At 52.0% G+C, this 11,386-nt stretch overlaps 1 protein-coding gene across 6 annotated transcripts in view; it reads right to left on the reverse strand.

Annotated features, from left to right (window-relative positions):
* Zdhhc18 (zDHHC palmitoyltransferase 18) overlaps positions 1-6,632 on the reverse strand; it is a 34,369-nt gene extending 27,737 nt beyond the window's left edge. For 3 of the 6 annotated variants that reach the window (XM_076565352.1, XM_076565351.1, XM_076565353.1), the window contains exon 1: positions 6,246-6,628. In XM_076565352.1, coding sequence (XP_076421467.1) covers positions 6,246-6,562 — 317 coding nt within the window. In that variant the 5' untranslated portion in view covers positions 6,563-6,628. Of the gene's footprint in view, positions 1-6,245 lie in introns of all 6 variants that reach the window. The other 3 variants (XM_076565349.1, XM_076565350.1, XM_015994508.3) reach the window with 3 other exon arrangements.
* Between the last annotated feature and the right edge of the window lie 4,754 nt (positions 6,633-11,386).

Raw genomic sequence — 11,386 nt, forward strand, 5'->3', positions numbered from 1 at the left:
CCTCGTTCCTGAAAAGAGCCTCTCCCTGAGGGCAGGGGAGGTGAGTGCAGCCCCTCCCCGTAAGTGTCCAGAGCAGACATTACTAGTTAATCCTGGACCTTTTCCAATGTCAGATGAGGTCAATAGATACTCTCCCTCACCCGACGCTGGCAGGCAGGTCCCTCTTCCTCCATCCCTTCCTTCCAACAGGAACTTGCTAGATAGCCCAAATTGGCCTGAAACTTTCTAAGCTGGCCTTGAACTCTTGATTTTACTGCTTCCACCTCCTGAATACACACACACACACACACACACACACACACACACACACACACACACCACCATACCTAGCCTTCAATTTTTTTTTTTGTGGCAGCAAAAAACAAAAAACAAACCCAGGCCACTGAGATGGTTCAGCATATAATGTTTGCTCTCCAGCTCGATGGCCTGAGTGTGGTACTGGAACCCACAGGATGACAGAAGAAGAGTGACTCACAAGGTGTCCTATTGGTCACATGCACACCATGGCAACACATATGCATACATACACAAAATAAATAAAATCCACCAGCGGTGGTGGCGCACGCCTTTAATCCCAGCACTCTAGAGGCAGAGGCAGGCAGATCTCTGTGAGTTCAAAGCCAATCTGATCTACAAAGCGAGTTCCAGGACAGCCAGGGCTGTTACACAGAGAAAAATCTGTCTGGAAAAAACAAACAACAACAAAGTAAATAAAATGTAATTAAAAACCAAAGAGAGAGACAAAGAGACAGAGATGGAAACAGAGAAGGACAGGGGCTTCTTGGGCTCGCTCTAAACCCCTGGACCCAAGGCATCTTCCTACTAAGAGTTGGGGCCGCAGGTGAACACAACACTGTGTCCAGCTCAGTACCCAGCATTTTAGTATTTCCTGTCTATGGATAGTGTTTTGCTTGTATGCATGTCTGTGCACCATGTGCATGCCTGGTGCTTGAAGAGGCCAGAAGAAGACACTGGATGCCCTGGAACGGTAGTCAGAGATGGCTGTGACCATGTGGGTGCTAGGATTGAACCCGAGGCCTCTGGAAGAGCGGCTAGTGCTTTTAATCACTCTCCAGACCTATCCCAGCACTTAGCTGCAGCCTCAGCTCTCAGTCCTTTTAGTAGACACAGAACTTCAGGAAGCCATTGCCAATTAAGGGGGCTGCTACTTGAGATGACCATCCATGGCAATGTTGCAATGTCATTCATTCATTCATTCACTCACTCACTCACTCAGAAAGCTTCTCTACAAATATTTACTGAGTTCTTTTTTGTGCCAGGCAACACTCTCAATAAACAGCAGGAATCGTGGCTATGACCATGACGAGAGTCTCTGCCGTGTGGCTTATGGTCGACTGGGGAAGAGAGCCCCACAAACAGGGAACTGCCACACGTGGTGACGTGTACTGCAAACAAAAGATCCCTGAAGGAGATGATACTGCAGCCACACCCAGAAGGAGGAGGAGAGGGCTAAGGAAAGCAGCATGCCCCTGCCCCTGCCACCCTAGACACTAACTCCAGGCTGATCCAGGATGGTTCCAGAAACAGCTTGTGGGATGCCCTGCTCCTCCCTCCCAGCAGGCAGGCTGCCCACCACAAGCTTCCGAGTGCCTCCTGAAGCTCTCACTTCCATTTTAGGGCTGTAATGGTCGGGGGCATGGCTTCAGGATAAAGTGGACCTACTGGGGCGCGCTATGGCCGGTCTTCTTTGTCACTCTGCGGTCCACTCCAAAGCCAACCACCTTCTGCAAATGGAAATCAATCTTGTCAGGTCCCTGCCTGAGACCCTCTGATGGCTTCAGATGGGATCCAGACTCTCCATCAGCCTACTAGGCCAGCCTTGTCCTGAGATTTGCTGAGGTTCCCCTGCCTCAACCTACAAACTCTCCTCACCCCCTCTACCCAACATCACACCGGCAGTTTCTACACAGCCGTGACTCTTTCCTACCTCAGGGTCTTTGCACTCACTGCTCATTTCCTCTGGAATGTTCTTCCTCCTCAGAGGACCTTCCTTGACAGTTCACACAAAGCAGTCCTCCCCCAGGACTATTTTCTGTACAGCATTTATTAAAAATGTTAGCTGTGGGGACTAGAGATGGCTTGGCAGTTATAATCACTTCCTCCTCCCCCCCCCAGAGGACCTAGGTTCAGCTGTCAGCATCCTCATGATAGATAGCTCACGACCATCCCTAATACCCGTTCCAGGGGATCCAATGCCCCCTTCTGAACTCCCCACGTGGTACACGTATATACATGCAGATAAAACACTCAAAGACATAAAATAAACAAGCCGGGCTGTGGTGACGCACACCTTTGATTCCTGTGCTCAGGAGGCAGAGGCAGGCGGATTTCTGTGTGTTCGAGGCCAGCCTGGTCTACAGAGTGAGCAGCCAGGCTACACAAACAAACCCTGGCTCAAAACAAACAAACAAAAATTAACTAATTTAGGGAATGGCAGCGCACCCCTTTAATCCCAGCACTCTGAAGGCAGAAGCAGACAGAGCTCTGAATTTGAGGCCAGTTTGGTCTATACATTGAGTTCCAGGCTAGCCAGGACCATAGAGTAAGATCTCATCTAAAAAAAAAGTTCACTGCTTGTGTGGCTGTTACCTGCCTTTGTCCTGTTAAGTGACAAGCTTCTCTGTGGACACAGACAGCATCCCTCACATGTTACTCAGGAAATATCTACCATATAAATGGTGCACCCCTCATGGAGAGAAAGTACCTCCCATATATTTTATTTTTCAGTACTACGGACCAAACCCATTGCCTTGTACATGCTAGGAAAGCACTTGGCCTTTCTGCTGTCTCCAGCCCTAACACCTGACACCTTCTGAAGATTTACTATATGCTAGATACTGCCCTAGTCAATAAGTCATTATAATTAATACCTACAGGCTGGGGATACAGCTCAGTGGCAGAACACTCTCTACCATGCACAAAGCCCCGAGTTCAATCCCCAGCAGTCCCCATAGCACAAAGTAATAATAACAATAGTCATGATGACAATATCAAATACATGCCAATATCATGGCATTTGAGAGGCTGAGAAAGGAGAATCCTGAGAATTTGAAGCCCATCTGGGCTACAGAGGGAATGCTATCTTAAAAACATTAATTCTGTGGGGGCACAGTGGGGCATGCCTTTAATCTCAGTCAGCACTCGGAGACACAGGCAGGTGGGTCTATGTGAGTTCAAGGCCAGCTAGGATTACACAGTGAGACCCTGTTTCAAAATTAACTAATCAATTAAATGCCTGACGTACATAACAATCACCATGTGCGAGACACGCTGCTGAGCACTGTACAGGCATTCTCGTCTTCACGGTGACCCTCTAACCTTATGCCCCAAACTTCACACATGAGGAAGTTGAGAAAGCTTAAACAACCTAGACAGCACAGGTCAGGAGTGTTCACGTGACCGAGAAGTTCACGCTGACCAACGGCAGCCAGCTGCTGCCTTTCCACTGGAGCCAGAGGGGCTGTGGTGGGTGGGGTCGCTGCTTGGGCACTGCATCTGCTGGGAGGCTTGGGGCCAGAGCATGTGAACACTGCTTCTGAAGCCTGCAGCGGCCTGCCCCTAAGGACCAGAGCCTGCCAAAGCCAAGGGCTCCAAGTGGGCCACCCTCTGCTCACTCATCTCTTCATGTCTAAGCCTCCAAAAGAACCAGCCCCTCTCAGTGTCAGTGTGGACGGACAGCTCACCTAGTTCATGTACAAGGCGAAGGCGAGCCTGGGGAACAAAGCCTGGGACTTGTAGAGCCCTTGGGAGACACCAACACCAAGTCCTAGGCTCTGAGTTCCACAGCTGGATTCAAGGTCATCCAGCCAGGATGCCAATTACAAGCTGGATCTCAAGACTCTCAGCAAGTGATGTGACCATTCATTCATCCAACCAGAATCTCCTGTGCACTGGCTCCAGGTACCAAATATACAGCAGTGTGGATATTTACTATGCTCACGGAAAAGACAAGCACAAAATGACCAAACGTGTGTGTGTGTGTGTGTGTGTGTGTGTGTGTGTGTGTGTGTGTGTGTGTGTGTTAGCAGAAGGGGAAACAGTGAAAAGAATGAGTGAACCATGAGGGTGCTCCAAACAGTGCCCAGGCCCTGAGGCAGCAGGTCAATGAGCTTGAGAGGCTAACTCCGCAGAGAGAACTGAGCCGGAGGACTAAGAGCGAGCAGAGGCCATTATCAGAGCTCTGGCTCTCACCGAGAGGGAGAAGCAGGGAGCCTGAAATCTGGTGTCAAGGGGCCGTGGCTGCTGTGTAACGTGGGAAGTGGGGTAGAAGCGGGGAGCCCTGCCTGCTGGGAAGCTGTGTCACAACCCTCCAAACGGGGAAGCAAAACCAGCGGGAAGGGTCTCCCCCAAGAGTAACCCGAACCTTCCCCAGTCTCAGCAGTGAGCGCCTCCTACCATCCCTGTCCTCACTAAAGCCTGTCCACCGCTCTGGCTCCTCTTTGGAGTCCTCCAAGCCCCCAACACCCAGCAGGACTATGGGATGTAACCCAGCCCTGCCCCCAAAGTCACCACCCAAGAGTGAGAACAAGAGATGAAGGCCAAGTTGACTGATGGTCGGTCCTCCCTTCCTCCTAGGCTGGGAACAGCTCAGGACCGCCATGAAGACATTCATCAGAAGTTCACGCTCTGAAGCGTGATCCAAATCTTACACTGAAGGGTCACAGAGCAACTACAGCCAGCATTGCTTCCTCCTGCCTGGGCCATAACCCTGGGCCTGAGCACCACGGAGAGTGGCCCGAGGGCTCTGGAAAAAGCATTTCTACAGCACCCAAGAGGCATTAGTAAGGTGGAAATGAAACTTGGTTGTCTAAGGGCCACGCTGGGGGCCCAGCGCTTCTCTGTGTAAACCACTCCGGACCTTTCCCCATCCTGACCCAGTATGAAACGCAGAGCATTTGGGGGGACAGTGGGAAAGAAGGAAGCCTTCACCTTGCGGTTGCAGACACACAATCCACGTCCTGGAAAGTGACCTGAGAACTGATCTTTCAGAAAACCGCATGCCCCCCAGGAAGTGATTTTTGGCAAACAGAGAATTAATAGCTGCCAACATCAAGTGCTAAAAGCTTGCATGCAAAAGAATAAATAAATGATAAATAAATTTGAAAAAAGCTGAAAGCTCACATGCATGACTGGGTATTAATCTCAATAAAGCCTTCGGAGGTGGGTCCCCATTCTGTCGAGGAGGAAGTGGGGAGGGGGTGGGTGAAGTGATTGCCCCAGGCCACACAACTAGTGGGAGGTGGAGCTAGGCTAGCTTCCCTGGCTCCAGAGTCGGAGGTCTTAACTAGGCTCAACCCCAAAGAACAGAGAGAAGCAGGAGGGGAAGATGGGGCTCACCCGGTGGGTGTGCATGCGTGTGTGGGTGTGGGGGGTGCGTGCAAAAAGTCACATGGCTGGTGTGGTGGCTCCAGCTAGAGGCTGAGGGTGGGGTGGGAACTTTGGATGCATGAGTGGCCCTGATAAAGCCCTAAGCAGCCAGTCCTCCATCCTTGGGTCCTAGGATGGAGATGCCGTGTAGGCCAGCCCTGGGTCACTAGAAAAAAGGTCAAGGGCCCGTAAGGGCAATAAAGACCTGTCATGTGAAAGTGCTAAGGTCTCTTTCGTGAAAAGGAGTGGTGCAGCTGTCTGGGTGGGGGAATGGACCGACGGACGCTCCAGAGTGTCCAGAGGGGCAAGAGAGCCAGGTCAAGGTTGGAGAGACACCTGGGGTTCTAGGAAGGTACGGGAGGGTCAGGAAGCAGCTCCGGAGAAACTAAGGGAAGCGCCGGAGAGGGAAGGGCCAGTCTAAGAGGCCCAGAGATGCTTTAGAAAGGATGCCTTGGGGCCTAGGGCGAGCGTGACTGAGGGAAAGCGGGGGTGGGGGACAGTCTGAGGGAGCCAGGACCCTGCAGAACCTTGGAGGGACTTGAGAAGCCGCCTAGGAGATGCGAGGTGTCCACAGCCAAGGGACACAAAAACTTAGTTGTCTGAGGATAGGCATAAAAGACGCCTAGAGGGGTCAGAATGAGCCTGGGATAGGCAAGAACCGGCCAAGGCTAGGGGGGCAGGCGGACCTGAGGGACCCGGCAAAGGCCGGTGACCGGGGCCGGGCACCCCAAGTCCGGGTGGCGAGGAGGGGTGCGGGGGTCCAGGGCGGGCGGAGGCCCGACGGTACACGGCCGCGGGCCGGGAAGGAGCGGCGGCCGGGGGCCACAGCGCACGCAGCGGGGATGGGGGGCACTCACTCGAAGAAGAAGAAGAGGACGGTGGTGCTGAGGATGAGCAGCAGCGTGAGCGCGAAGACGCCGCCGTGGCCGGCCAGCATGAGGCGGCCGCCGCAGTAGAAGCGGTTGCGGCCCGGGAACACCTCCCACTTACGCCGCGGCCGGCGGCCCAGGCTCCCGCTGCCGCTGCCGCTGCCGCTGCCGCTCCAGCGCGGTGCTCCGGGCGCGGGCCCGGGGCTCGGGGCGGGGGGCGCGCCGGGGCCGGGGCGACGCGCCCCGGGGGAGGCGGGCGGCGGGGCGGCCCCGGGGCTGATCTGCTGGTACTCGCAGTCCTTCATGCGGCCGCCCCGCGGGCCTCGGCTCCGCGCCCCGCGGGCCGGCCGCGCCGCTCCGGGACCGGGCCGAGCAGCGGAGGTAGCGGCGGCGCGCGCGGCGCGGGCGGGCGGGCGGGCGGGCTCGCTCGGGTTGGCCCCGTCCGCGGCCGCCCCGCCCCCGGTTCGCTCCGCAGCGCCCCCCGCGACCGGCACGGGAACTGCAGGCGCGGCCTCCCGGGCTCCCTCCCGGGGGTGGGGTGGGGGGCGCTTGGCATGGAGACCCTGGGTTAGCAGAGCGGTGTGCCAGGCGCTCGGCGGAGCCAGGAGAGTCAGGGGGCCCGCCCAGACGGTAACTCCAAGGCCAGGCTCGCCCACCTCTGCGGGCAGCCTGGTAAGGGTGGTACACAATTTGCTTTGAAAGTTCCGAGTGTCTGAAGGGGTGCGAGTGAAAGATGCTGTCTTTTCCTCCAAGCTGTCTTAGACCTGGACGCAGGTCCAACCCTGGGTTACTAGATATCCCCTCAACGGGGATCATTCCCGAGGGCCCCAAGGCTTTTTCAGGTGGAGGTTTTCACAACACACCTAATCGAGTGGGGTAGCCCATGTGCCAGGAAGGCTGGGGCAGTTCTTTGTAAGTCTAGCATCCGGGGACTGAGACAATGAGGGTTCAAGGCCAACTTAAGACACAGGGAGAATTTGCGCCCAGCTTGGGCTACAAGTGAGACCATGAACACACACATACTCACACTTTATCTCATATGCCTAAGGTCAGGAGTCCAGAAATAGTTTAGCAAATTCTTTTACATGCAGCCCCAAGACTAGTAGGGCTTCTACTGAATTCTCATCCCGAGAGTCAAATGGGGACCAGTCCCCTTGCGAGCCATTCAGGAAGTTGGCAGAGCTTATTTCTTGTGACATGACTTGAGGCCTGGAAGTTTTGTTGAAACTCCACCCAAACTTACTAGAGATTATCCAATGACTCACCAGGGAGAGTTCTCTAAAGGAGCCTCGTACTTCATGAACCTGACAAGGAGAATTTAACTTCGATTTGCTAAAACAGAGCTTGATTTGGTTTTGCGTGACTTGGGTATCCAGCCCAGGGCCTCACATGCTGGGCAACTTCACCAGCCCTAAGACAGAGCATTTGTGCTTGTGTGAGTGAATGTATGCATGGGGAGGCAGGGTGTGTGGGCCCATGCATGCATGGAGGCCTGAAGAAAGTATCAGATCCTTCAGGGCTGGAGTCCAGGAGCATATGCAGAATGCCTAAATTGCTCCATGGGTGCCAGGATCCAAAATCTGATAGTCATGATTGTTCACGTATTTTTAACGACAGGGCCGTCTTTCCAGTGCCCAAGCCAGAGCATGTGTCACTTATTATTTGTGTAGCAGAAATGACATGTCGTCACCTTTGCTCTAGTCTGTGATTGGAAGCAAGTCACAGGTGTTACTGACAATCGAACGGACGGAATCCTACAAAGGTGTGAGTGTCAGAAGGCGAGATCATTGGTGGTCATCACAGAGTCTGTCCATCAAGCCAAAGTTACTGCAAAACCCAAGGACAAGAGACCCAGGGACTGAGACTGGAAGAGCTGAGAAAGGAAGACAAAATACACAATGGAGTGGATCATGGTGGATGTCGCTGGGAATCTCTTCACCTGGGATGCTGACATAGGAGGATTGCAGGTGTGAAGCCAGCCGGGGCTGCACAGCAAGACCATGTCTACGAACAAACACACAGTCATTAACTGGAGCCAGACACGTGGTCATGTCATCCCAACACCAGGAGGCAGAGGCAGACAGCTTTCTGTGAGTATGAGGCCAGCCTGGTCTGCACAGCAAGTCCCTCACCAGGGCAAACAGGGCTGAATAATGAGACCCTCTCTTATCACACCACCACACCACCAAAAAAATATAGTGGCACAGGTTGTTGTTGTTGTTTGTTTTTTGACAGGATTCCTCTGTGTAGCTCTGACTGGCCTGGAACTCAGAGAGATCTCCCTGCCTCTGCCTCCGGAGTGCTGGGATTAAAGGTGCCACCTCTCCAGCCCCTAATCCCCATCTTAATCCTTGTCACTGTACAGAAGCCCAGACTGTCCTACTCAGTTCCCCTCCTGTTTATATCATAATGTCTATTTGCAGACAGCCTTTCTGCTCATCTGTTCAAAAATGAATTTATTTCTAATTATGCGCATGTTCCTGTGTCTTCCTGTGGTCATGTGTACCTGAGTGCAAGCACCCAGAGAGGCCAGAGGCTTTGGATCCTCCGGGAGCTAACGTTACAGACAGTTGTGAACTGGCCAGTGTGGGGACCGGAAACTGAACTCTGGTCCTCTGGAAGAGCAGTAAGCATTCTTAACCACTTAACTGTTGCAGAATATCATTTTAAGGTGTGTTACTTTTGTTTATGTTGCATTTGTTTAGCTCTGTGAAGCTGTGATTCTTTGCCTGTCTAAAACACCTGATGGTCTAATAAGGGAACTGAACAGCCAAATAGCAAGGCAGGAGAAAGGATAGGTGGAGCTGGGAGGCAGAGAGAATAAATAGAGGGAGGAGAGATCAGGTAGCCAGAGAAGGAGGGAGGACTCTAGGGGCCAGCCACCCAGGTATACAGCAAGATTTTTTACAGAAGTTAAGAGAATGAGGAAAGCCCAGAGACAAGTTAATTTAAGTTAAGGAAAGCCGGCAAGGAACAAGCCACGCTAAGGCCAGGCATTCATAACTAATAATGAGCCTCCGCGAGTCATTTATTTGGGAGCTGGGTGGGGGTAAACAACACTGAACCATCTCTCCATTCTGCTCACCTAAAAAGATGTGGGGCTGGAGATGTAGTTCATCGGTAGAACATAGCATTTATGAGACCATGTTCCAACACACCACATACACACACACACACACACACACACACACACACACACACACACACGTGCGCGCACGAAACAGAAAAGAGAAAGAGGGGAGTCTCCTGTCTGTATCCACTCCCCAACTTTCTCATCCTGTCCTATATGAATTTCTTTTCATTGAGGTTGCAATTACATGCTCAAATTAAAAATAAAATAGTTGGGTGGTGGTGACCCATGTCTTTAATCCCAGCACTTGGGAGGTAGAGGAAGATGGATCTCTGAGTTTGAAGCCAGCCTGGTCTACAATGCAAGTTCCAGGTCATCCAGGACTACACAGGGAAACCCTGTCACAAAACAAAACAGCTTTTTGGATGACTGAGGCAAGAGGATGACTTGATTACATGAGTTAAATGCTAGCCTGGTCAACATAGCCAGAACAAAACAAAACACAGAGCCAAAAGCTGTGACCTTCCACTTTACACAGCCCGATGCTGAGAGGAAGGGCATTCTTTGTAGATGCAAGTAACTGCTCAGTGCTGGAGCATGTGGGAGTCCTCCCCGGAGCACTCAAAATAGTGACATCCAATGCTAAACCAAGATAGAGTCGATTTACACACACACACACACACACACACACACTCACACACACTCACACAACAACAACAACAACAAGAGGAGCAGGGTATTCATGCTCAATGGCAAACACATGCTTAACATAGGTAAGGCCCTAGGTTCAATTCCCAGCACTAAAACAACCTAAACAAACAAACAAACAAAAACAGAAACAAAACAAAACCAGCAAACGAGAAAAAGGCTAGAGCAGTTAAGAGCACTGGCTGCTCTTCCCGAGACCACATGTTCCATTCCAGCACCCACACAGTCGCTCACCACGGTCTGTAACTCCAGTTCCAGGGAATCCGATGCCCTCCTCTGGCTTCCACAAGCCTTTAATCCCAGCACTTGGAAGGCAGAGGCAGGAGGATTTCTGAGTTGGAGGAGAGCCTGGTCTACATAGTGATGCCTCGTCTCAAAAAAAAAAAGTTAATTTTGAACAAAAATTTGCATAATATGAAGAGAAAATGATGTGTATTATTTATATGTTCACAATTATAATTATTTTATCATTCTAATATTGATAAATCATAATTACATACACACACAACAACAAACGAAGGAGATACAAGCTGCTTGAACAGTTGTCTGGAACTGGTCACCAGCGCTAGTTGGTATTTGGTGCTTTCCTGACTATCCATTCCACATCTCCTTTGCTCTCTGTCAGGATCTCCGCTCTTTATAATTCTTTCCCTGGTAGGGCAATCCAAATCTCTTTTCGAAGGGCTTTGAATCTCCAGGGGGAGCACACCGCAGACCGCAGACCGTCAGTAGTGCCTCTGCATGGAGCTGTCATGTGTCAGCTGTCCCCTCCCATGCCATCTGGAACCAGGCTGGAGACAGCAGGAACTCCTTGGGAGGAGGAAGTGCGAAGTCGGAAATGGAGGGCAAAGGAAAATTACCTGCCCTTCGGCTTGCTCACGCCTTCACCTTCCACACACCTTGTTTCTTTATATTTTATCCCCTAACACTTCCTTATTTATTCTGTGTGAACATGCAGCAGCCTATATGTATGTAGAGGTCAGGGGACACCTTGTGGGAGTCAGTTTTCTCCTTCCACCATGTGAGTTCCAAGGATCTCACTCAGCTCCTCAGCTGTGGGGGTGAGTGAGCACCTTACCTCCTGAGCTATTTCATGGAGCTCAGGTCGGGTCACGTGACTGCGGAATAGCCTGTGCTTAGGCTTTCAGCTCTACCAGTACAGCAGCCAGGATGAAGAGAGAGGTCATCTCCAGAAAAGGACACGGATTTGTTCCAAATTCTGAGAGTTCTGTGTGGTGGTTCACCAAGTGGGGCTTGCCAGTGACTCCACACAGGCTCTCTGTTTGACAGGAAGACTTTGGATCCCATTGAGTTTCCCGGCTGCTTAGGTTCAAAAGCAGCTTGGAATCCA

The sequence above is a fragment of the Peromyscus maniculatus genome, chromosome 2, assembly GCF_049852395.1.
Source record: "Peromyscus maniculatus bairdii isolate BWxNUB_F1_BW_parent chromosome 2, HU_Pman_BW_mat_3.1, whole genome shotgun sequence".
Lineage (NCBI taxonomy): Eukaryota > Metazoa > Chordata > Mammalia > Rodentia > Cricetidae > Peromyscus > Peromyscus maniculatus.